This window comes from Moschus berezovskii, chromosome 2 (genome assembly GCF_049115385.1).
Source record: "Moschus berezovskii isolate FMDL1 chromosome 2, NW_MosBer_1.0, whole genome shotgun sequence".
In the NCBI taxonomy this organism is placed as follows: Eukaryota; Metazoa; Chordata; class Mammalia; order Artiodactyla; family Moschidae; genus Moschus; species Moschus berezovskii.
In genome coordinates, this window is record NC_142461.1 from 120,228,878 (window position 1) to 120,256,674 (window position 27,797).

The 27,797-nt window shown below is 39.5% G+C and overlaps 1 protein-coding gene across 1 annotated transcript in view; it reads right to left on the minus strand.

The window, feature by feature from the left end:
* Positions 1–27,797, minus strand: part of PDE11A (phosphodiesterase 11A) — a 425,341-nt gene that overhangs the window by 271,816 nt on the left and 125,728 nt on the right. Inside the window, exon 3 of the mRNA XM_055398553.2 lies at positions 4,757–4,846. Within this exon, the coding sequence (XP_055254528.1) occupies positions 4,757–4,846 (90 nt within the window). The remainder of the gene's footprint in view (positions 1–4,756; positions 4,847–27,797) is intronic.

Consider the following 27,797-nt stretch of genomic DNA (forward strand, 5'->3'; position numbering starts at 1 on the left):
ATGGATGGGGCCTCTGGGACCTGTATACAGGAACATTTATCTCAGAGGAAAAACTAATTGTGCCTTGAGTTTTGTACTGACAAATCGCATTATAGTAATTTTATTGTTTCTAATTAAAAATTGCTGCTTTAGTAACAAGTGATAAAAGTTTCACAAATAACAATGCAGACTGGCTCCAAAATAGGAGAAAAAAAAAAGAAGAAAATCTAGGATGACACGCAATGCGACAGACATGGAAGCTTTGCACACAGTTGAACACTCCCTGTTTCTCAAGGTCATTTGCATGTCCCCAGCTCCTTCTTCTTCAGACCTTCTTTTGCTCCTGGACTCATCCTTGGACCTTTTCCCTTCTCTTATCCATATATTTTTCCCACCTGTACCCTAGTTTTAAATACCATCTATATGCTGATGGTTCCCAAATATTAATCTCGAGTCTTCACATCGCTCCAAAACTCTAGACTCCCATATCCAACTGTTTACTTGCCACCTGTACAAGCCTAAAGTTGTTTTCATTCATTTCCCATATCAGTAGGCCTTGTATATTTCACTGCTAAATTTGTTGGAGAATCTCTCACTTCTCACTGTCCAGCTACATTATTTCTCCCCACCCCCAGCTTTATTGAGATATAATTGACATAAAACTTCGTGTGAGTTTAAGGTGTACAACGCGATGATTTAATACACCTATATATTGCAAAATGATTACTACACTAAGGTTAGTTAACACATCCATCACCTTACATAATTACATTTTTTTTGCGTTAAGAACATTAAGACTTATTTTCTCAGCAATGTTTAAGTGCATAATGCAGTATCATTAACTATAGTCATTACACTGAACACTAGATCTCCAGAACTTACTCATCTTATAACTAGAAGTCTGTATACTTTGACCAACATCTCTCCTTTTCCTGGACACTCTAGCTCCTGGAAACTACCATACTACACTCTGCTTCTTTGAGTACCGCTTTCATAGATCCAGTACATATGTGAAATAATACAGGCTGGATCATCGAAAAAGCAAGAGAGTTCCAGAAAAACATCTATTTCTGCTTTATTGACTATGCCAAGGCCTTTGACTGTGTGGATCACAATAAACTGTGGAAAATTCTGAAAGAGATGGGAATACCAGACTACCTGACATGCCTCTTGAGAAACTTGTATGCAGGTCAGGAAGCAACAGTTAGAACTGGACATGGAACAACGGACTGGTTCCAAATAGGAAAAGAAGTCCATCATGGCTGTATATTGTCACCCTGCTTGTTTAACTTATATGCAGAGTACATCATGAGAAATGCTGGGCTGGAAGAAGTACAAGCTGGAATCAAGATTGCTGGGAGAAATATCAATCACCTTAGATATGCAGATGACACTACCCTTATGGCAGAAAGTGAAGAGGAACTAAAAAGCCTCTTGATGAAAGTGAAAGAGGAGAGTGAAAACGCTGGCGTAAACCTCAACATTCAGAAAACAAAGATCATGGCATCTGGTCCCATCACTTCATGGGAAATAGATGGGGAAACAGTGGAAACAGTGGCTGACTTTACTTTTCTGGGCTCCAAAATCACTGCAGAATGTGATTGCAGCCATGAATTAAAAGACAGTTACTCTTTGGAAGGAAAGTTATGACCAACCTAGAGAGCATATTAAAGAGCAGAGACATTACTTTGCCAACAAAGTTCTGTCTAGTCAAGGCTATGGTTTTTCCAGTGGTCATGTATGGATGTGAGAGTTGGGCTGTGAAGAAAGCTGAGTGCTGAAGAATTGATGTTTTTGAACTGTGGTTCTGGAGAAGACTCTTGAGAGTTCCTTGTACTGCAAGGAGATCCAACCAGTCCATTTTAAAGGAGATCAGTCCTGGGTGTTCATTGGAAGGACTGATGCTAAAGCTGAAGCTCCAATACTTTGGCCACCTCATGCGAAGGGTTGACTCACTGGAAAAGACTCTGATGCTAGGAGGGATTGGGGGCAGGAGGAGAAGGGGATGATGGAGAATGAGATGGCTGGATGGCATCACTGACTCGATGGACATGAGTTTGAGTAAACTCTGGGAGTTGGTGATGGACAGGGAGGCCTGGTGTGCTGTGATTCATGGGGCTGCAAAGAGTCAGACATGAGTGAGCGACTGAACTGAACTGAACTGAATGATGTTGAGCATCCTTTCATGTGTCTATTGGCCATTTGTATGTCTTCTCTGGAAAAATGTCTTTTCAAATCCTCTATTTTTTAATTGGATGATTTGGGTTTGTTTTTTTTTTTTGGTTTTGTTTTGTTTTTTGCTATTGATTTGTATGAGTTCCTTATATATTTTGGAGATTAACCCCTTATCAATACAGATGATTTGCAAATATTTTCTCCCATTCCATAGTTTACTTCTTCATTTTTTGATTGTTTCTTTTACTGTGAAGAAGTTTTTTTTTTGAGGTAGTCTCACTTGTTTATTTTTGCTTTTGTTGCTTGAGCTTTTATATCAGACCCAACCAAAAATCACTGGAGCTTTCACCCATATTTTCTTCTAGGAGTTTTACAGTTTCAGGTCTCAAGTTTAAGCTTTTAATCTATTTCAAGTTAACTTTTGTGAGTGATGTAAGATAGAGGTCTAATCTAATCTCATTCTTTCACATGTTAATATCCAGTTTTCCCAAACCATTTATTGAAAAAAACTGCTTTTCCCCACTGCGTATTCTTGGCTCCCTAGTCAAATAGATGTTGACTCTCTATATATGGGTTATTTCTGGGCTCTTTAATTCTATTCCATTGGTCTGTATGTCTGTTTTTAATGCCAGTACAATACTATTTTGATTACTATAGCTTTGAAGAATAGTTTTAAATCAAGAAGTGTGATGCCCCCAGCTTTGTTCTTCTTCCTTAGGATTGTTTTGGCTATCTGAGGTCTTTCCTATCTGCTCTTTAGACACATGGACCAAAGCTTCTCCTACCCCTGGGCCTTTGCACTTGATATTTCCACTGCTTGAAATCTTCTTCCTAGATCTTTGTGTGGCTTTGCTCCTTCATTTCATCTAGGTTTCTGCTCAGATATTAACTCTTCATAGAGACCTTCTTGATCACCTTCTGAAATAAACATCCTAAACTGCCCTTCAGCAAACAGTCTGTATTCCATCATCTCACTTTGTTCTTTTTATATAGCACTTACCACTGCCTGATACTATATAATTTTTTATTTGCTTGTTTGTCTATTATCTATTGTTTTATCTAAATGATAAGTTCTATGAAGGCAGGGACTCTGATGGGCAGTATCTGAAGAGGACCACAAAGTAAATACTTGTTGAGTGAGTAAATGAATACATGAGGATGCAAAGATTCATAATGCATGAAGAGTTCCTTAAGGAATTCAAAACGTAGTTGGAGAGGAGGGCCACTGATAAAGATTATACAGTGTGAGAAGTGTCCACAGTAAACAATGGCAGTGAATATAAGACAAAATAATAAGCAAAGAGGGAAAGATTAAGTGGAACACTGAGCTGGGTTTTCAGGGAAATGCAAGGCAAAAGCAGTGGGAGAAAAAGGTGGCCACGAGGCACTGAAAGCAGAGGGAGGAATATTCCTAAGAGAATGAGAAAGTGAAACAGACTGTTTTCTGGAAATTGGGGCCTGTACTGCTGGAGCGCCCAGTGAAAGGAGAGTGGTAAGACACGGGGCTAAGGATGAAAACAGGGTCCAAATCAGAGAAGAGGGGTCGCATGCTGTGCTGAGGAAGATGGCTGTACTTGTCGATTGTTTCCTGTGAAATATTCGTAAATCATCAGTCAGTTCAGTCGCTCAGTCGTGTCCGACTCTCCGCGACCCCATGAATCACAGCACGCCAGGCCTCCCTGTCCATCACCAGTTCCCGAGTTCACTCAAACTCACGTCCACAGAGTCGGTGATGCCATCCAGCCATCTCATTCTCTGTCATCCCCTTCTCCTTCTGCCCCCAATCCCTCCCAGCATCAGTCTTTTCCAGTGAGTCAACTCTTCGCATGAGGTGGCCGAAGTATTGGAGTTTCAGCTTCAGCATTGTAAATCATAATGCTTAGCAAATGAAACTTATAATCAGTTTGATTACCAATCAACTGAGGATTTCCAACCTTTCTGAACATCTTCTTGTTAAATATATTTCTAAACTGTGACAGTAATGTCCCTATATTTAAAAATAGAGTGAGTCTAATATATTTAACCTCTGCTTGACTGTTTAGCTATTTTTTGAGTACCAGTCTTTGGTATTGCTTTGTTTTTTTCCTATTTAGCCCTACAACTGGTGAAGGTATATGACAGTAATCCCTGTATCTATGCCTCTTTATAATCCTATAAGCTGGTGTTTGCAGCATTAGCATCTTCTTCCAGGAAAACTTTCAATTCACAAGCATAATTTGTGAGTTGGGGTGAAATCATCCATAACATACCTTGCTTCTTAAAGGAACTAAATTGTAAAAAGATCACTAATTTGTGTTATTGTTTCAAAACTGTAAGTAAGCTAGAATATATCTATTGCCTTGTAGTATAGATGTGAAATTCATTTCCTTTTTAAAAGAAGCTATTTCCCTCACACAACAACAGAGGATTTATATCCACTTCCATTTGGGTTTATTGCTTAAAGGGGATCATCAACCACAGACTTGAAGGATTACACAGATTTAAAAAAAATGTTTCTGTACTATTCAAAGATCATCTACTGTTTTTAAAAGACATAATGATTCACAGACACTTGAAAGACAAAGAGCTCTGAGGGTTGTCAGCAATGCTTCTTTGTACTCACCCTGCTTCTTTCATATTCTTTCCTTGAGGCAGCAAAGAGCTGAGCGTTAGATATGGCAATTCCACAAAATGGAAGATACATCTGCATGACCTGGGGGCAAAGAGAGTGTTAAGAATATTAAACCATAAAAATATGGAGCCAGATTCAACATTTCCTTCATACGCCTGATTTTAATACTTTTTTTCCAACCATAGAGGCTGAATATAGTGTTGTTGATGCTAATATCTTAACTTCAGAAAGAATATTCTTCAGAGTTAACTATACCATAGTCTCAGGTTTTAACTAGGGACAGTCACATCTGTGAAAATATAGAAGGAGAAACAGACTGTGATGGCTATGATACAGGAACTGTGTATAAAAGGCATCTTGAATGCCTTCCTTGATCAATGAAAAATGAGTAAATGGAGGAAGTCTGATATATTTAAAATTTAAGGCAAGGCACAGACTCACACTTGGAAGTAGGCAGGATATAAGCCAACTTCTTTGTACATATGTACCAGTAGCAGGGATCTCAGCTTGACCCTAGAACCCTGCCAGCTTCAGACTTGAGTATGACTGTTAGGATGGGCCCGGTAGGAACCGAGGGGCCACGGGGCCTAGAAGAGCTCAAATTGAACCCACTGTTCTGTTGACATAACTAGACATGAATGCAAATCGGTGGGCTGGTGCTACAGAAGCTGGTTTGAGGAGAGGCTGGGGATCCTTTAGGTGAGCACTCTTCCTACGGGAACAAACAGCCACATGCGACAGGCCTGATCCTAACAAAAATCTTCTTATTACGGGGCTCTAGGTCTTGTGATTTCCAGTACTTCCTGGCACTCTCACTCAAATTCATCTCCAGAATCTCTGATTCTAGTGAGAGAGGAAATCTCTCAAGTAAAAGCCAAAATAATTATTTCCCTAAACTCTTTACAATGTAGGGCATTGTACAAGAGACAATGCTTTGGGACTTCTCTGAAGTAGAGGGAAAAGGGCATGTGGGCAAGTTTTATAAGACAGTCTCTCTCTCTCTCTCTTTCACACACACACACACACACACACACACACACACACACGATGCCCTATCAAGAGGTACAGAGCGGTGGCAAAACCGAGCAGCTTCTTCCATGCCCAGAAGACGGCAGTGCAGAGCTCACTGAGGGTGCGGGATAAAAACAACAAGGGAAGATCCACCCAGCAGCAGGTGTGAGACATTCATGGTGTTGGTAGAAATCAGTTAAGGTTGCCTCCAGTATGGAGAAGGCAATGGCAACCCACTCCAGTACTCTTGCCTGGAAAATCCCATGGACGGAGGAGCCTGGTAGGCTGCAGTCCATGGGATCGCAAAGAGTCGAACATGACTGAAGTGACTGAGCAGGCAGGCAGGCCTCCAATATGGAGAAGGCAATGGCACCCCACTCCAGTGCTCTTGCCTGGAAAATCCCAAGGACGGAGGAGCCTGGTGGGCTGCAGTCCATGGGGTCGCTGAGAGTCGGACACGACTGAGCGACTTCACTTTCACGCATTGGAGAAGGAAATGGCAACCCACTCCAGTGCTCTTGCCTGGAAAATCCCAGGGACGGGGGAGCATGGTGGGCTGCCGTCTATGGGGTCGCACAGAGTCGGACACGACTGAAGCGACTTAGCAGCAGGAGCAGCAGCAGCAGCCTCCAATATGCTAGGCCTTATTCTTTTAAGCCCACTCAGCCATTTTCTCCGAAATGTTTCTCTTACTTACTTAATTACATTTTGAAAACAATTACTTTGTAATCAGAGCTCTACAATGCACATGGTGTTTGCTTCTCTGAGGAAGCACTCCCTAACACTCCCTTCTTTTGTGAGGATTCTTTCAGTTCAGTTCAGTTCAGTTCAGTCGCTCAGTCGTGTCCGACTCTCCGCGACTCCATGAATCACAGCACGCCAGGCCTCCCTGTCCATCACCAACTCCCGGAGTTCACCCAAACTCATGTCCATCGAGTCGGTGACGCCATCCAGCCATCTCATTCTCTGTCGTCCCCTTCTCCTCCCGCCCCCAACCTTTCCCAGCATCAGAGTCGTTTCCAGTGAGTCAACTCGTCGCATGAGGTGGTCAAAGTATTGCAGTTTCAGCTTTAGCATCAGTCCTTCCAATGAACACCCAGGACTGATCTCCCTTAGAATGGACTGGTTGGATCTCCTTGCAGTCCAAGGGACTCTCAAGAGTCTTCTCTCTTTACTCCACACAAAAAGTCAAGATGTAACAGCCTCAAGGACTACCAGAATCCTCCCAAGACCTCCTGACCCTGACTTTGATCACATAAAGGCTTTCCAATAGGAAAGAAGAATGCAAGCTTGCATCTGCCCTACTTCTTATCTGCATCACTCCCTTCCCCTCCTGAACTGTAAGACCCCTTCCTATTTTTCCCAAGGGAGGGCACAGTCTTGAGGGCGCTAGCCTACTGTGGCCTCTTTTGCCTGGCAAAGCAATAAAAGCTACTCTTTTCTACTTCACCCAAAACTGTCTCTGTGTTTCAGTTTGGTACCAGAGAACAGAGCCTAGGATTTCGGCAACACTGGGATACCCAGAATGAAACTACTTGGAGTGGGAGGTGCTTTTGTAGAGGGCTGGAGGTGGTCTAAAGATGAAGGGAACTTCAGAATTCCTATAATTTCTTTCCTATTAAAATCTTGCTTTGGCTACTTGAGCCTCCTCAACTCTGACAGAGTGTCCCTAAAAGTATTAATAATTCAGAAGGCTGTAAAAGCCAATGCTGAGACCCTGATTGCTTTTACTGAGATATAGTTGATGTAGAGTATTATATGTTTCGGGTGTACAATATAGTGATTCACAATTTATTAGAGAAAAAAAAGAATTCAGTAAACATACATATCTTATTCAAGAAATAATCATAATAGTAGCTTATATTGACAAAGTCCTTGGATATGATGTTAAGCATTTTATATGCACTATATCATTTGATCCTCGCAACTATGTACTTATACTATTTATTCTACTTTTCAGATGAGAAAACTGAGGCTTCACAAATTTATCAAAGTTGTTGGGAAATATTCTCCATGTATTTCTCACATTTCTGCACATCTTGCAAACAAAGGCAATGGCTCATCTTTCCAGAGTGTTTATATAGTTAACAGTCTTGTAAAATAGAACAAAGAGCAGAAATGCTTGCTATGCAGTATAATGAAGATCATGCCTCTCTCTGAGGCAGAGGTCAGGCAGGTTTACTGTCTATTATAAAAGATTTTGTTTCCCTACATTTCAGGTTCTTCTCCTGTGACGCATGTCCTATGTAATCTGTATGATGCTGTTATTAAACGTCTTATCCCAAGCCAGAACCACCTGTTCACATATCTCTATTTTTTGTTCATCTTCCCTGTAGGAGGGTGTGTGTGTGTGTGTGTGTGTGTGTGTGTAGTTCACACATAGTTGCTTAGTATATGGAATGTTAAGGCAAGAGATTCACAAGCAATTACTAAAGTCAGTATTAAATTTCCTTACTCTCTTTTTCACTGAGTCAGTTGCTACTGATTTTATTTCCTCATTCCATTGATTCTCCCCTTTACTACATTACACTTCCTTTATTTAAGAGAAATTTTATGTACATACTTGTTAAAATCTAAATTTAACATCTTTAGTCTCCTCACAAATAAGGTAAGGACTTTGGAATGCTTTAACTCTCAATACTACTTCCTGATATACTTTTTTTTTCCCGTTACCTTTTTTTCTAGTTCTATCTTGTTTTGCTACTACAAATTGGACATTATTTTGTTATTGTAATTAGGCAGTGCTTATTTTGATTTGTCCACATGTTTACCAATTTTTCCCTGTTCATTTTTCCAGTATCTCCTTCTTCCCTTCTCGGATAATTTTTTTTCTTTGTGAAGACAATCCTTTAGAACATTCTTCACCATTGGTGGTAAATGCTTTGTTTTGCATTAAAATGTTTTTATTTTATGAACTTAAAAGTTAGTTTACACTTCTAAGTTGACAGCTATTTTCTCTCAGTACTTAGAAGATATTCCCCCATCATGTGCAGTTAATGCTGTTGAAAAGTCAACTGTCAATCTAATTCTTGGTAAGTCATTCATCTCTTTTTTTTTTAAAGAATCTTTTTATGTCTTTCTGTACTTTTCCACCCTCAATAAAATGCTTTTAATTGAATTATATAGAACTCATACATATGTGTATATATAGATGGTTAGATAGCATCACCAACTCAATGGACATGAATTTGAGCAAACTCTGGGAGACAGTGAAAGGCAGGGACAGGCTGCCGCCCTGCAGTCCATGGGGCTGCAAAAAGTCAGACATGATTTAGCAACTGAACAACAATGACATATATATACAATCCTATATATTATATACCTAAAGATTACTAGGGGCTTCCCTGGTGGCTCAGAGGTTAAAGCGTCTGCCTCCAATGAGGGAGACCCGGGTTCGATCCCTGGGTCGGGAAGATCCCCTGGAGAAGGAAACGGTAACCCACTCCGGTATTCTTGCCTGGAGAATCCCATGGACGGCCTGGTAGGGTCGCAAAGAGTCGGACACGACTGAGCGACGGAACGGAACGGAAAGATTACTATGGATGGAAGCAATACCATACCTTCATGAAACACTATAAACTAAAAGGGGGCCTTTACTTACGAAGGGAATGACCTACACCGCGCCACTCACTGGCACAGCAATCCAACACTTTCTGGGGGCAGACTCAGCTCCATTGCTCTCTGCAACCCCATAGACGGCAGAACGCCAGGCTTCCCTGTCCCCCGCCATCTCTACCACCACCACCATACCTATACAACAATTATAGACTTAATACATATGCAGGAGAAACAGTCAAGTACAATTTGAAAGAACGGAGTAAGAAGAAGCTGAAGCATTATGGAAATAGGAGATAATGAAAAAAAAATGTATATCCTTTTTCAGTTCCAGTGCAAAACATGTCTTTTTCAGAAAAAGAAATACTGTTCTATTCTGCTCTTTCTGAAGTCCCCCTCCTCCAAGAAAAAAAATAACTAATTTGGTCTTCACCATCTAGTTTCTGAAGGCCAAAAGGTCTAAAAAGCCGTAATGACTAAGAAGCTAATGAGTCTGTACACCCTTGTGCAGCACTTTTCAGCTTGAAAGCACTTTATGAACACTGGCTAATTAATCTTTACAACATCCCACTCAGAAAGGGAGTTAAACTGAAAATCATTAAACAGTGTGAAAAAGTCACTTTAGCCCTGGAAACTCATGAAAAGTATCACTAATAAACATAAAATCTGAGCACTGGGACCGTCCATCAATGTCCTAAAGAAAGACAGTAGGTGCTGAGCACTTTGACTGCAGAGAAAGGCTATTCAAGCCCCATGCTCTGGTCTGGTCCAATTACACATCATTAAAGAACACTGGGGGTCTACACTGGATGTTTGCAGTGAGAGGCCTGGGGCCATCCCCTTTATGAACCCCACTCCTGGAGGCAACACAGCTGGAGGAGCCACAGCACTCTCAGCCAAATTAAGGGTGTGGGGGAGGTTTTCCAACCTACACCTTGCTTTTCTGTGCAGATCCTGAGATCTGCCTTGAGGCATTAACTATAAGGCACTTCACTGGTTCAAGCCCTGCTGATTTGGAACTGGGGGTGTTCTAACAGTTGTAATTCAAAAGCTAAATAAACTCTTCAAATAGAATAATTTGGGAAATAAAGCATCAAAATAGGAACCAGTCACAGGATTTTCACATAATGAAACACTTTCCACATCTTTCAGAAATAGAATACTTGAAATAGTGAAAAATTAGTTTGAAGCTTTCTTGAAACTCCAGAAGAAATTCCTGCTTCCAGAGGTATAGTTTAGTTCACTGTAATCTTTCTTTGCAAATTCAGTAACTACAATAGGTTGGGTTTTTATTTCAAGAATCAGAATAATAAATATATCTTATCAGATCACACCAAAGTATATCTTTTTGACTGAAGCGTGCCTTTTTCTCTCAGAGCTGTGCCCTCTGAGAAGAAAAGTCTCCAAAAAATACACAGAGGCATAAAGTACAAGTTTGTTTAAATAAAACACTGGCATCTGGAATAGATGATCCAATTACATACTTTTTGAAACTGCCCACTGTAAGAATGAAGACCCTAACAGAATGGATGGGAAGAGAATTTTAGTCACAAAAGATGAGAGATAACAAGACGGCAAATAAGGAGGGAAAAAGTCACTATTCCTCCACTTCCCATTCTGAGCAGAGGGGGGATGTTAGCGATTCTGCCTCTGCCCTGGGTATTACAGCTGGGCCCCCAGAAGAACTGGAGTGAGGACCCTTCCACTATTCTCAGCTCTCTCCTTGAAGCTGCTGCTGCTGCTAAGTCACTTCAGTCGTGTCCGACTCTGTGTGACCCCATAGACGGAGGCCACCAGGCTCCCCCGTCCCTGGGATTCTCCAGGCAAGAACACTGGAGTGGGTTGCCATTTCCTTCTCCACTCCTTGAAGCTAGTATTGGCTAAAATATTCCAAAGAGTATGGATATTTCAAGCTTTTCCATGACAGGCTGAGTTCAACTCCTGGCAAGTTGTAGTTCAGTATCAAATACCTAATCTCTTGGACTTTTTAGAGGCTCTGGTCTGCTGAGCACTTGAATTATGCAGGTACCAGTCACATTAACCAATAGCCTTATCTCTCTGCTGAGTTGTGCATGACTTAGTTGCTTAGTCATGTCCAACTTTTTGCGACCCTTGGACTATAGTCCACCAGCCTCCTCTGTCCATGGGGATTCTCCAGGCAAGAATACTGGAATGGGTTGCCATGCCCTCCTCCAGGGGATCTTCCCGACCCAGGGACAGAATCCAGGTCTTCCGCACTGCAGGTGGATTCTTTACCATCTGAGCCACCAGGGAAGCCCTTATCTCTATATGACCCCATTCCCCACTCTCCAGACTTCGGAAAAATAATCCTATTGTGGCAGTTCTACATTTCCACCCTCTCACAGACATCAAAGGGAAAACCCTGAAAGATCCCATTTTGGGAGCCATGTCCTTTCTAAGATAACTTGGATTGTCACAATATTTCAACAGAAAATAAAAGTACTCATATTTCCGCCACTCAGAGGTAACCACTGTTAACATTTTGGAAACCATCATTCAAGTTTTCTTCTCTCTCTTCACATAAACTCAAACAGGCCTATTATATAATAATAAAAATCCTACATGTAATATCTGCATTTGTTATCTGCATTTCTTTACTTTGTATAACCAGCTATAACTTATTCTAGCCAATTTTTATTAATACAAAATATTCCATTGTTTAGTCTGGGAAAAGAAAATGTATAGAGAAAAAAATAGATTAGTGGTTGCCTCGCAAAGAAATCTTTGCACATCCCATGATTATTTTCTTAAAATAGAGCCCTAATATTTAAATGTATTTAACACATATTTTTACATGGCATTAATACTTCCTCTGTACCAGGCAATATTCTAAATGATTCAGAATATTAATACAAGTATTAGTATTCATTCATTGACATGTGTACACTTGTAAATAACTCCTAACAAGAAACAAATTTTTAGCTTTTGTTCAAAAATATCCAACAGTATAGCAGTGCATACAGTAAAATAACCACAGATCCCCTTTCATTCCTGTCTTGCCACCCTCTCCTCTCCCAAGGAGAAACCCCTGTTAGCATTTACAGTGTATTTTTCTGGATCTCTTTTTATGAACCACATGCATATATTATTTAGTTTTAGGAGTGGTGGTAAACACAAGAAGGATCAGACTGTAAGTTATGTTCTACACCTTCTTATTACTTGGCAATAAATCTTGGAAATCATTAATGTCAGTTCCAAAGATATCTGCTTAACTCTTTTTTCAGTTCAGTTCAGTTCAGTTCAGTCGCTCAGTCATGTCCGACTCTTTGAGACCCCATGAACCACAGCACGCCAGGCCTCCCTGTCCATGGCTGCCAAATATTCTAGGGGGTGGATGTGCCTATTAGTAGACATTGACATTGCTTCCAGTTTTTCCCTATTACAAATAACACTGCCATGAACTTTCTTACAAATATATCTTTGTGCACCTGGATAATACTTCTGTTGGACAGATTCCTAGAATTAAAATTTTAAGGTTGTAGAATATATGCATTTAAAAAAAAAGTTACTAGTTACTGCCAAATCAGCCTTCAAAAGAGTGCTACCAATTTATATACCACTAACAGTAATGCCCTACTTATGGAACACTGGGTATTATCATTCTTTTTTAAAATTATGTCTATATGATTGATTACATCAATCCTCATTTTTGCATTAACTTATATTTATTAGATTATTAATGATATTGAACAATTTTCATAATTTGTTGGCTATCTCTATTTTTTATTGTGGCCTATTTATCTTCCTTTTTTTTACTGGACATTTATCTATTTTTATTGCTTCATAATAACTCTATATTCTAAGAATATTAACTATCTTTCATTTTTGAAAATCATGACTCTTTCTTGATAATTAGCAACTGTCATCTATGCGATACAGTCCAATGGGTCTATAAGATATGATTGCTTTGTCTGAGATGAATAGATAATATGGCTCAGTAAGTTTGGCCAACTCCCTCTCACTGTGTGAAGAAATTTTACAGTAATATCTACCTATGTAACTCCATCAAGGTTATTTTTGTAAGTAGGTTGACCTACATATCTCAGCCTTCCCAGTTTCTCTGTTCATTTTTGTAACTCAAAAGCTCCTGTAAGAAATCAGCTTGAGCTGCAGTTTGATCCAGGCATTCTTGAGTCCTAGCTGTTAACATCATTATGATCTTTTCACTTACCAAGGAAAGGTATAAATGCAGGAAGCTATACTACACAGTAATTTAGTCATGGTTTCAACATCCTGATGCTAGAACAATTCTACTGTATTGCAATCAATGTATGAACAGAAAAATTCCTTTTAGGTTATTTTCTGATGAGAAGTACATATTTTTTTATATTTGAAACATATTCACATGATTTCTTCACATTAGTAGCACAATCCTTTGTCAACCACAAATTGGCACTTGCCAGTCAATTGTGAATTGGCACTTGCCAAGAGCATTTGCCAGTGACAACAACAACAAGGGCATTTGCCATCTGCCTCTGCGGAAACTGAACCCTGAGCTGCTGCAGCTGCTGACCTTCAACATCCCCTGAGGGGAATTCAGGGTGGAGGGTGAGGCACTCTGTTCCAAACTGGCGGAAAGGATCTTTAGAAATATATTTTCAGGAACTGATTTCACGATCACAATCTTTGCATCTCTTCATATCTGGAAAAGCACTAAAATCCCTTCACAGTGACTAACAGAAAGGAGCTAACAGAGTTAGCTCCTCATGTAAATGCTTGATTGCAATGAACTCCCCCTTCACCAAAATCTTATATATTGACTTTTCCCCACTGCTTCTTTGGAGCAGTCTCTCGGAGCTACCTAAGGTGCCGTCTCCTGAGCTGCAGTCCTCACTTTACCCCCAGTAAAACTTAATTCACAGCTCTCACGTTGTGCGTCTTTTTAGCTGACACCTTCCTTTTACCATCTCATTTATCTAGCACTTAAAAAAAAACCCAAAAAACTCATGGTTCTTAAAGCAGTGGACATTTCATATAAATGGAATCATGAGTTCTTGGCCTTTTGTGTCTGGCTGACTGATTTCATGTAGTATTCTGTTAAAAAAGCTTCATCCATGTTATAACATGCATCAGTACTTAATCCCTTTAAAAATTGTTTTAATTAACAGACTTTATTTTTAGAGCTGTTTTCAGTTCAGTTCAGTTCAGTCACTCAGTTGTGTCCGACTCTTTGTGATCCCATGAACTGCAGCACGCCAGGCCTCCCTATCCATCAACAACTGCCGGGGTCTACCCAAACCCATGTCCACTGAGTTGGTGATGCCATCCAACCATCTCATCCTCTGTCGTCCCCTTCTACTCCTGCCCTCAATCTTTCCCAGCATCAGGGTCTTTTCAAATGAATCAGCTCTTCGCATCAGGTGGCCAAAGTATTGGAATTTCAGCTTCAACATCAGTCCTTCCAATGAACACTCAGGACTGATCTCCTTTAGAATGGACTGGTTGGATCTCCTTGCAGTCCAATGGACTCTCAAGAGTCTTCTCCAGCACCACAGTTCAAAAGTATCAATTCTTCAGCAATCAGTTTTCTTCACAGTCCAACTCTCACATCCATACATGATCACGGGAAAAAACATAGACGGACCTTGGTTGGCAAAGTAACTTTCCTTCCAAGGAGTAAGCGTTTTTTAATTTCCTGGTTGAAATCACCATCTGCAGTGACTTTGGAGCCCAGAAAAATAAAGTCAGCCACTGTTTCCATTGTTTCCCCATCTATTTCCCATGAAGTGACGGGACCAGATGCCGTGATCTTAGTTTTCTGAATGTTGAGCTTTAAGCCAACTTTTTCACTCTCCTCTCTCACTTGCATCAAGAGGCTCTTTAGTTCTTCTTCATTTTCTGCTGTAAGGGTGGTGTCATCCGCATATCTGAGGTTATTGATATTTCTCCTGGCAATCTTGATTCCAGCTTGTGCTTCTTCCAGCCTAGTGTTTCTCATGATGTCCTCTGCATATAAGTTAAATAAACAGGTTGACAATATACAGCCTTGACGTACTCCTTTTCCTATTGGAACCAGTCTGTTGTTCCATGTCCAGTTCTAACTGTTATTCACAGTTATATCACAGGTTATTTTTGTATAAAGCTTGATCAGATTTTTTGTTTGTATTCTGATTCCAGATAAATTTAGGCTTAATACAAAGTTCCAACGTATTTTCTCACCTACTCTCAATCTTATCTCAATATCTCAAGTCCACTCAAGACAATCTCGTTTTTTCTAGGCCCAAGGAAAAAATGCATGGCTTGTCTATGGAGACAAGGCATTTGCTGGAGTTTTTCATTCTGTCCTTTCCGAAGAATCTTCCTCTCTGTCATCATCGTTTCTGTCTCCTGTGTCCAGCTGCTCTCCTCTCCCTTCAAAGAGGAATGTATTCCCCCTCAGCAATGTATTGCTGTTTCCATCTTCACTATGTGGCCTACATCTGCTCGTCTTCAAGTCCTCACATTCTACCACCCAGCTTACAATTGTCAGTCTACAAAAAGCTTGTCTATAACTTTCCAATCACCAGATCACAAGATCCATCAGTTATTCTAAGTCCTCTTTGAAGCCTTGAACACTCAATCACCAGCAAGATATTAAATCTTGGTTTCCCTGCACTATAAACTCCTATTTCTGTGTTTCTGATTCCCCATTTAAGTTGTAATTCTGGATTCGGTCTTTGGCCTTCTAATTCTCTCCTTTTACAATTTCCCTCTAAGGATTGCCTTATTCTTACAATGTAAGAATCCTACAAAATAAGGTGGGTTCGCCACGCAAGGATTAACCTTTGACCAAGAGTCAGTGAGAAAAGACGATGAACTTGGTGCAGCCAGATATTGAAGGTAGCTGAGAAACTTCCTCCTGCCCACTTGCTTTACCTGCCTCACTCCTGAACTTTGGACTGTTGTTAATTTATTTTGCCTCTGACTTTACTCTCCAATTTTCCCACCCCTTTTTTTCTCAGCCCTCCTCTGCTGTTTTTCAGATTTAGGCTTCAGAATTTCTGATCCCAATTCACCAACGTGAGTTCTGAAAACCTTTGCTTCCTGTATCTTACGGTCTAATTTTAGCATTCCTGGTCCTAGGCTGAACTCAACTCTGAATTCAACCATATTAACTAAACAGGTGCCAAAGTCTCTTTCTCTTGTGTGTGTCTCAATGGTAACTTCTGGGACGATACTCTGAGTTGGCACTCTGCTGCTGACCTTTCTCTGTGCTCTAGCTCTGCGTCACCGGTTGCCTATAAGACATTTCAACCCGGAAGCCTGTTTACTGCCTTAAACTCAGCATTCCAAAACCAAGCTGGTCATTTCAATCCCCCTGTCCTCCTGCAGAAAAAGTTGCCTCCTCCTAAAGGCCCTACGTGCCAAAAGAATCATTAATGACTTAATCACCCAGTTCCAAACCCTTGAAGTCCTCTTCAGTTGTTGCCCATAAATAGGCATAAGCACATCACAGCAAGTCAGCAATTTTTGAAGCCTCTATCACCATACCATTGAGCTTCTCTGGCCCAGCACTGCCATCCCTCACCATCTCTGGATTGTTTAACAGCAGCCAAGAGCCCCTCACCCTTACAATGTGTCAAGAACTTACTAACCTCAGGTTTCCCATCCAGAAAAGTCATGAGTTTAAACACTGACTGTTCATTCCCATGTGCACGGCTGTCATAAGTAAAAAATGTAAGAAACTATATAAATGCCTTCACATATTAAAAACTATGTATTTTTGAAACTACTTTTGTGTGAGCATTTTTATACCACATACAGTATTTTTTTAAAATCTCATTAGAAGCTCTTCAGAAAGTATCTCCAATTTTTAAGACTATGGCTAGGTATTTTATAGATGCTTATGGAAGATATGTATTAATCTCTGGAAAAACAGTGAGGAAATATAAAATTGCTATTCAGAGAAATGCATCAGACCCAGAGGGGATTCTTCTACTTATCTATCTTTTTTTTCATTTTCCAAAAATAATTTATCATCAAAATGTAACACCAATGACATGAATAATAAACCACACTATTTTTTAATTTCCAGCAATATTGTCCAGTGAAGAAGAAACAGAGAAGGCTATGAAAAATATGCTTAGAGCATTAATATTTAATTAATGTAATAGGACCCTAAAATGAATATTATAAATGTAAGAGCCTTGATCAGAGCTGTGAGTTGTGTCTATGCAACTGAAACACAGAGTTGGTACCTAGTAAATTCAGGACATTCTTAACAGATAACACTAAACACAGAGAGAGCTTCAAGTTTGACCTAACAGCAAAGAGAACTTTGTGAAGGGCTAATTGCTTATTACCAGAGTGGTATATCAACCTAAAGAGGCAAGGGGGAAGCTTTCTGTGTGGTTCACCGGTAGTTCAGCTAAGGTCTGTCACTCTACCTTACAACAGTCTAGCTGACAAGCTAGGACGCCATCTTGAAAACCAAAATGTCTCACTTCCCCATCCCATCCACACTTCCTACTTCCACCCAAGTTCAGTCTGCCAGCAACAGGGTTTCACTGCTTCCTGTGGGTGCTGTTTCTCTTTATAAGTCAATGATTTATTGTCAGGGCTAAATTTCATACAAGTAAGCCAAAGAACAAAAATACAAATGCAAAGAAAAAGAAAGAAGGAATTAATAAAAATAAAAACTGAAAATTAGTCAGAAAACAATCAACAAAACTGATAAAATTATCCCATAGAAGATTCTTGTAAGGAAAATCAATAAAACATATAAATCACTAGCTAGTTTAAACAGGTGGAAAACCCACAAATATACTAAAACAAAAATAATAAAGAAAATATAATAACAGCTGAAGGAGAGAAATAAAAGAATGATAATGGACTCTGCATATAATCCTAAGCTTATATATTTGAAAACTTAATGGAAAGTTGTGAATTTTAAGAAAAATATAAATTAATAAAATTGAATCAAGATAAGGTGTCCATAGGAGCGTGGGTTTATCTCTGGGCTTTCTATTTTGTTCCATTGATCTATATTTCTGTCTTTATGCCAGTACCATACTGTCTTGATGACTGTGGCTTTGTAATAGAGCCTGAAGTCCGGCAGGTTAATTCCCCCAGTTCCATTCTTCTTCCTCAAGATTGCTTTGGCTATTCGAGGTTTTTTGTATTTCCATACAAATTGTGAGATTATTTATTCTAGTTCTGTGAAAAATATTGTTGGTAGCTTGATAGGGATTGCATTGAATGTATAAATTACTTTGGGTAGTATACTCATTTTTACAATATTTATTCTTCCAATCCACGAACACGGTATATTTCTCCATCTATTCATGTCCTCTTTGATTACTTTCACTAGTGTTTTATAGTTTTCTATGTACAAGTCTTTTGTTTCCTTAGGTAGATATATTCCTAAGTATTTAATTGTTTTCATTGCAACATTTCTTTGCATTTGTGCTTTTTTAATAAAATTCTTTTTTAGAAATAAAAAAAAATAAATAAATAAAATTGAATCAAGAAGAATGAGAAAAATGGAGTAAAACAATTACCAAGGAAATAAATAATGGAGAGTTGTAATGTAGTCACCCTTAGAAAATGTGCCGGGGTAGTTTTATAGGCAAATTCTTTCAAACCTTCAAAAACAAAGCAATTCCTATGCTATTTGAACTATTCTAGAATCCAGAGGAATATAGAATATCCTCAAATATTTTTTGAAGATACAATAGCTCTGACAGAATATTCCAATAAAAATAGCACAAAACATTAAACTTAGAAAATAAGTCCCTTATGAAAACAGATAGGAAATATTCTAAATGAAATATTAGCAGATTAAATATATATTCATATAGTAAATACATGTATTCACTGTACTACACCATTTTGCTTAAGGAACTACAGCATCGATGGACTTATCATTCATGGGGCCCTGGGAACCAATCCCCCATAGATACTGAAGGATGACTGTATACATATTTGTATATCAAGAAACCGAATTTACCCAAATATTAAAAAATAATGGACATGACCAGGAATCTCTAGTCACTGAACTTATGGTTCAACACTGAAAAATCAATTAATATAAAAAAATAGAATAACTTAATAGTCTAAGAAGTCACTTGATAAGAACCATTTGCTATGAAATTTTTAATAAGCTAGAAAGGATTTAAAGAAGATATTTAAATGGCAAAACATGCCATATTTCTAAATGAAAAAGCTCAATATTAAAAACAAATCAATTTTCCCTCCAAATTAATCCATAAATTTTAATCTAGTGAAAACTATAATGATATGTTTGGAATTTAAAAAGTTAAATAATTTTAAAATTTAAATGGAATGAAACATGTACAATAACCAACATTAAAAGAAGATAAATAAGAAGTAAGTAAGCATATGATGATCAAAATAGAGTAGTATTAGGGACATAATGGGGCTTCTCTGGTAGCTCAGCTGGTAAAGAATCTATCTGCAATGCAGGAGACCCAGGTTCAATTCCTGGGTCAGGAAGATCCCCTGGAGAAGGGATAGGGGACCCACTTCAGTATTCTTGCCCGGAGAATCCCCATAGACAGAGGAGCCTGGCAGGCTACAGTCAGTCCATGGGGTCGCAAAGAGTCAGACATGACTGATCAACTAAGCACAGCACAACACAGGGACATAATGATCACATAACATAACAGAACAGAAGTCCAGAATAGTACGTGCAGCATGTTGGTATGTGACAACGGTGGCATTTCAGACCGAAGAGAAAAGGATGGATTTAGTCAACAAATCATGTTGAGATAAACAGTTCAATATTTGGGGGAAAAAAAACCCTAAACATTAGAAAAACTTTAAAAACAATTCCAGAGAGATTAAAGATAGGATAAAAAATAAAAATGCAGGATTTCTTATATAGTTTATAGGATAAGCTATAAAAATCATAGGAGAAATGTTGCAAATATTTACATAGTCTTTAATTGTGAAAGTCCTTTCCAGCTGTAACACAAAAAAAACAAAAATGGAAATTCTATGAGAGGCTTTGGATAAATTTGCAAATGAAATCACTTATATCTCAAGATATAAAATAATACTAAAAGGCAAAATGAGAAAAATGATTTGCAATGTTTATGATAATTGTGAATACCCTAAATAGGAAAAGAATTCTCTCAAATCAATCTGAAAAAAAAACTTATAAAAATGATTAAAAGATTAGACAAGAAATTCACACAAAAAAGAAGCAACTGAAAAATATATGAAAAAACCTTCAGTACATTAATTAGAACCAAACAAATTATCAAAGAAATATAAATTAAATTAGCAACGTATCACATTTCTATTTATTGACAAATATTATCATTAAAACTAATATCCAGAACTAATAATAATGTGGGAAACAAATATCTCTTGAGGGAGATGAACTGATGTAGCATTTCTGAAGAACAATTTTGCGAAATGTGTCAAATGCCTTTAAAAAGAACAGGCCTAACTAATAAATGTGATCTTTCTTCCCATTCTCCTCTTTCAAAAAAAAAAAAAAGAACAGGCCTTTTTGTCCTGAAAATTCTATTCTTAGAAATTTATCTCAAGAAAATAACCTGACAGGATCATTCAAAAGTGCTCATGTCTTACCAGGGGTAAGTTCACATTTTGTAAGTCCTGAAGCTTATACATTTGGGAAGGTAACTCCTTAAAAAAAAACACAAATTTATGAAGACAAAAAATTAATTATAAAATGAATATTTACTTAGAATAAGGTAAGAAACCACAATATATTACAAATTTTTATAAGTTGACAAATACCACAGCCATTACAACATCTGAAAAGAAGCATGATACTTATATTAATTTCCCCACATTTTTGACTGTTTTTTGACTGCATGTCTATGTGATAATTTTTTAATACTGTTTTGTATAGACACACAGAAAAATCATTTCGTCTAGCATGATCACTCAAAACTTGTTTTATATTATTGAGGATTTGGATGCATAACACATGCAACTTCACCCAGGGACATATTTCCTATTTTTCGTACTAGTACAGGTTTGTGTCCTACAGATGCAGGAATCCTGATAAATTACATTTCCAATAACCCCCACCTAACAGCAACAACAGAGAAGGCAATGGTACCCCACTCCAGTGTTCTTGCCTGGAGAATCCCAAGGACGGGCGAGCCTGGTGGGCTGCCGTCTATGGGGTCGCACAGAGTCGGACACGACTGAAGCAACTTAGCAGCAGCAACAGCAGCAGCAGTAATAAAGAAAAGAAAGCACAGTGTGTTTATCACAGTATGTGCTGCATTATTGACTGTGCCTCTGACAGGAGAGAACTTCTGCTCTGACTAGGCATCTGTGAAAAACAAATTTTACACATCTAACGAATGGAAGAATTTTCCACAGACCAGCTTCTGGCTTCATACATTGCAAATCTCGTTTCTCCTCCACTGTGTATACTTCCAGGGCCACATACTGCAGAAGATATTCATATCACAATGTGACCTCTGACCTTGACTATCCACATCAAGGTGTTGAGTGAACTTGGGAGAGTAGGTGCAAAGAGTTCAGTGAAGCCATTCCTACAATGTAAACCAAGCAACAATTTTACACAAAAGGGATTGAAAACCATATACATATATGTTACTAAACTCAACCTAAATATTCCCAACTTGACTTCCTCCCTAACTGGTCCCAAAAATGTCTGTGGGCCCTCCAACAACACTTAACAAACAGGGAAGTGTGAGGGACAGGAAGTCGGAATGGAAATAGAAAGTTGTCTCAGGTGAGTCTGTTAAAATATATATTTATTTGTCCACAAAATAAAAAGTACAGGTGTAGGTGCTGGATCAGAGCTCAAATGAGTTCATAAAAGTTCCCCTTCCTGTGGGTTTTATTTTCAAACACATGCAGTCACTGCAGATACCATTCAATGTAAAACTGCAACAATGTAGGAAGAACTTCTTTGCCCTGACTATTTGCACAAGATGGAGACGGTAATGGCAACCCACTCCAGTACTCTTGCCTGGAAAATCCCATGGACAGAGGAGCCTGGTAGGCTGCAGTCCATGGGGTCACTAAGAGTCAGACACAACTGAGCGACTTCACTTTCACTTTTCACTTTCATGCATTAGAGAAGCAAATGGCAACCCACTCCAGTGTTCTTGCCTGGAGAATCCCAGGGACGGGGGAGCCTGGTGGGCTGCTGTCTATGGGGTCACACAGAGTCGGATACGACTGAAGCGACTTAGCAGCAGCAGCAGCTGGGCCTTGGACCTTGCCTTCACTGGCCCAAGTCCTTGAAGCCAAAGAAAAGCAATCCTCTGATAGGCCAGAACTGAACCATATGCCCACCACTGAGCTTGGGATGGGAACAACGACTGAAAATGGAGGATAGGGCAGCTCTCCAGAGGAAAGTCAAGGCCCAGCTACCAAGATGCTGAGCGCCCAAAATAATAGTAAGTGTGCACAGGTATGTTATAAAATCATTGGGGAAAATTTTCACTAACTTCCCTGTCAGACAGTATTTTCACTGCTAATTCACAAATTTGATACTTCATAAATGTGAAATCTGTTCCTGAAAATATACTTGAGTTCCTAAGAGCATTAGGTTCACATTTCTGAACCTCCAGCCTAATACCTAGTACACAGTGGTTGCTCAAGGAATGTATTTTTAACAGATAAGAGAATGATTTAATAATGGGGCTTCCCAATCTATAGAATAATGGGGCTTCCCAGGTGGCACAGTGGTAAAGAATCTGCCTGCCATTGCAGAAGATGCAAGAGACCTGGGTTCAGTCCTTGGGCTGGGAAGATCCTGTGGAGTCGGAATTGGCAACCCACTCCAGTATTCTCTGCCTTAATGTATAACCTGCCACTTCTGGTACTAGAGTCAAATTAGCAAGTATTTCTTAAATAACCAGTCTCCAGCATTGATTTGTTCTGTGAGAATATTAAGAGGATGAAAATGTGCCTCTTAACTGTTGAGATCATAGGCTCACCCTCCAGGCTACCAGTCTGTGGGCTCTCATGCTGTCAAAGGCGAAACTGCTCTATAGGTGGCTGGTAATAAAAGCGCCAAGGCACATGGTTAGACAGAGGAGTTCTGTTATAGAAAAACACATTTCCCATCTTCTAATAAGTGCTTTGCTGAAAATACACCAGATCGTTGGTAAAACAGAACAATAAAATAACTATTTCAGTATCTCAATCTTTGCATTAGTTTCTCTCCTCTGAAAGAGAAATACCAATAGTAACTGCTTTCTTAAAGTAAAGGAATATCTCAAAGAGCTAGAGTTATGCTATGATTTAAAATGCTACAGTTGTTCACAATACATTATTACAGTAGATTTTATTTAAATGAGTATTAGTACTCTCACCATAGGACCCAGCAATCACACTCCTTACCCAAATGAACCCAAACTTCTGTCCACACAAAACTTGCACCCAGATGTTTAAAGCAACTTTATTCACAATAGCCAAAACTCACACGCTAGTAAAGTCATGCTCAAAATTCTCCAAGCCAGGTTTCAGCAATATGTGAACCGTGGACTTCCAGATGTTCAAGCAGGTTTTAGAAAAGGCAGAGGAACCAGAGATCAAATTGCCAACATCCGCTGGATCATGGAGAAAGCAAGAGAGTTCCAGAAAAATATCTATTTCTGCTTCATTGACTATGCCAAAGCCTTTGACTGTGTGGATCACAATAAACTGTGGAACATTCTGAAAGAGATGGGAATGCCAGACCACCTGACCTGCCTCTTGAGAAACCTGTATGCAGGTCAGGAAGCAACAGTTAGAACCGGACATGGAACAACAGACTGGTTCCAAATAGGAAAAGGAGTACGTCAAGGTTGTATATTGTCACCCTGCTTATTTAACTTCTATGCAGAGTACATCATGAGGAACGCTGGGCTGGAAGAAGCACAAGCTGGAATCAAGATAGCCGGGAGAAATATCAATAACCTCAGATATGCAGATGACCAGAGAAGGCAATGGCAAGCCACTCCAGTACTCTTGCCTAGAAAATCCCATGGATGGAGGAGTCCGGTAGGCTGCAGTCCGTGGGGTCGCTAAGGGTCAGACACGACTGAGCGACTTCACTTTCACTTTTCACTTTCTACTTTCACACATTGGAGAAGGAAATGGCAACCCACTCCAGTGTTCTTGCCTGGAGAATCCCAGGGACAGGGGAGCCTGGTGGGCTTCTGTCTATGGGGTCACACAGAGTCGGATATGACTGAAGTGACTTAGCAGCAGCATGCAGATGACACTACCCTTATGGCAGAAAGTGAAGAGGAACTCAAAGGCCTCTTGATGAAAGTGAAAGAGGAGAGTGAAAAGGTTGGCTTGAAGCTCAACATTCAGAAAACGAAGATCATGGCATCTGGTCCCATCACTTCATGGGAAATAGATGGAAAAACAGTGGAAACAGTGTCAGACTTTATTTTTTGGGGCTCCAAAATCACTGCAGATGCTGACTGCAGCCATGAAATTAAAAGACGCCTACTCCTTGGAAGGAAAGTTATGACCAACCTAGATAGCATATTAAAAAGCACAGACATTACTTTGCCAAGAAAGGTCCGTCTAGTCAAGGCTATGGTTTTTCCCGTGGTCATGTATGGATGTGAGAGTTGGACTGTGAAGAAAGCTGATCGCCGAAGAATTGATACTTTTGAACTGCGGTGCTGGAGAAGACTCTTGAGAGTCCCTTGGACTGCAAGGAGATCCAACCAGTCCATTCTAGAGGAGATCAATCCTGGGTGTTCATTGGAAGGACTGATGCTAAAGCTGAAACTGCAATACTTTGGCCACCTCACGCGAAGAGTTGACTCACTGGAAAAGACTCTGATGCTGGGAGGGGTGGGGGTGGGAGGAGACGGGGACGACAGAGAATGAGATGGCTGGATGGCATCACCAACTCGATGGACATGAGTTTGAGTGAACTTCAGGAGTTGGTGATGGACAGGGAGGCCTGGTGTGCTGTGATTCATGGGGTCGCAAAGAGTTGGACACGACTGAGTAACCGAACTGAACTGAACTGAAAACTTGGAAGCAACCGAGATGTCCTTCAGTTTGTGAATGGATGAATAAACTGTGGTACATCCAGATAATGGGATTTTATTCTGACCAAAACAAATGAGTTATCAAGTCACGAGATGCCATGGAGGAACCTTATACATACATTACTAAGTGAAAGAAGTTGAGCTGAAAAGACTACGTTTTATATGATTCTAACTATATGATAGTCTGGAAAAGGCAAAACTGTAGAGACAATAAAAAGATCGGGGGCTTGGAGGTAAGGAGGGATGAATAGGCAGAGCACAGAGAATTTTTCGGGCAGTAAAACTTTCTGGATGGTACTGCGATGGTGAATCCATGCCGTTATAACCTTTGTCAAAATCCATAGACTATTCCACACGCAACTACGGACTGTGGGTGTAATGACCTGTCAATATAGGTTCACAGATTGTAGCAAATGCACCTCTCTGGTGCAGGATGTTGAGAATGGAGGACAAGGCCCACATGGGGACCGGGGGTACCTGGGAGCCCTTTGTACTTTCCACTGAATTTTGCTGTGAATCTCAAACTGCTCTAAAAATTGAAGTTGATCAATTTTTAAAGGAACATAAGATAAAGAAAATGCCATTTAATAAATCTCATCTAATAAATACTTGCAAAGCTACATGACAATCACTTGACAGATGTGAAGATTTTATTTCGGTGAGTTTAAGAATAAATCATAGAAAATTATAATATAGACTCAGCATCTCCAGTTACTGTGTAAGAACAAATTCTGATTGAAACTGAAGAATTCACTTTATTCAAAATAATAGCATAGTCTATAAATCCTGAAGTTATGTTTTCAATTTTTATGTTTCTCAAAATGAAGGCATTTGAGAACTTTGAAAACCTAAGCTGTGTTCCTTTAGGTCAACGTGGAGGGATGAGTAAGGGGGGAAAAGCTTATAGAAAAATGGAATCTTTTTCCTTTATGAGACTTGCCAGAGATTTCAGAGAAATCTGAGCACTGGAGGTGAGGCAAGTGAAGGCTAAGGTGATCCAGCCCCTTTCTGTAGGTGTCGCCAGCCTGGCCTGGACTCTGCCCGTCCCCTCCAGTGCTCAGAGCAGTGAGTGCCTGCCCACGGGGTCTCCGCTCCAAACCCTGTGTTCTTCCTTGCCCTCCAAGACGAGGAGACATTCTGTGGGGTTTGGAGAGCATATCTAGAGTCCATTCTTTTTTAGTTTTAGTTGGAGGAAGATTGCGTTACAGCGTTGTGTTGGTTTCTGCCATACAACTCCAGTCAGTTGTATATAATTATCCATATATCCCCTCCCTCCTGAGCCTCCCTCTCCTGCCTGTGGCCCACCCCTCTAGGTCATTACAGAGCTCTGGGCTGGGCCCCTGGGGTTAGACAGCAGCTTCCCACCAGCTATCTATTTCACACATGATGGTGTACATGGCAATGCTACGTTTTCCATTCGCCCCACCCTCTCCCTCCCCCGCTGGGTCCACCGGTTCATTCTTTACATTTGCAAGAGAGCCCATTCTTTAGTTCCCTGAGAATCTTGGTATGCTGCGTAAAATGTTCAGAAAGACTGATGAGATGTCAGTGAGATCAAAACTAAATGAATATTTAGCAATGCATTAACTTTGAGAAATGAAGACTACCATACTTAAATAAATGACCTTATCTTAAAACCATATTGTAAAGACTCCATCAGTTTGACATACTTTCTATGTGTGTTTTTCAAATATTCTGCAAATATATTTTCATATTCATGGATATCTATGAAAATATAAAATTTCATTCTATATGTTTTAATATGTGCTTAAATTTATAGTAATATGTAAAAATTACATAAATGTTATAAATCTCAAAAAAAAAAAAAAAAAAACCACCACATAAAGACTGTATTAGCATTGAAAAGCCTGGGGGGATGAAACTGAAACTTCATCCATACAAGGACAAGACTTGTTTCAGCTCATGGCTCCTATGAGACAGCTTCTGTGGTTTTCTTTCTCATTCTTTTCACATTTGTACACTTGATATTTGGGGGGGTTCTTTAACATTTAATCTCAATTACATCCTTCAGGAGGCTGCGTGTGGATGAATGTGGGGGTGTGGGGAGGGAGAGTTAATTTTGCAGTTGGATAAATTCCGTTTAGAATTTTATAAATCTCCCTCTCTCCCCAGTCTCACATTAAACCCTCAGCACAGAAATCACGGTGCACAGTGTTGCTTTTCTTCCAGCCTTCTTCTAAGCAGGGATCTAAGTGAAAGTGAAGTTGCTCAGTCGTGTCCAACTCTTTGCAACCTCATGGATTGCAGCCTAAGAGGTTCCTCTGTCCATGGGATTTTCCAGGAATCTAAAGAGAGCAATAAAATTCCTAAATAAGTAACTGCTATTTGAACAACAATCCCACTTTTGCACAAGTTATTTACTCAATAAACCAAAGTTCCAGAATAAATGTGATTATAATAAACAAAATGCACTCCCTGAAAAGAAATGGGGGTGACTCATCATTTACAAGTTTGATAGA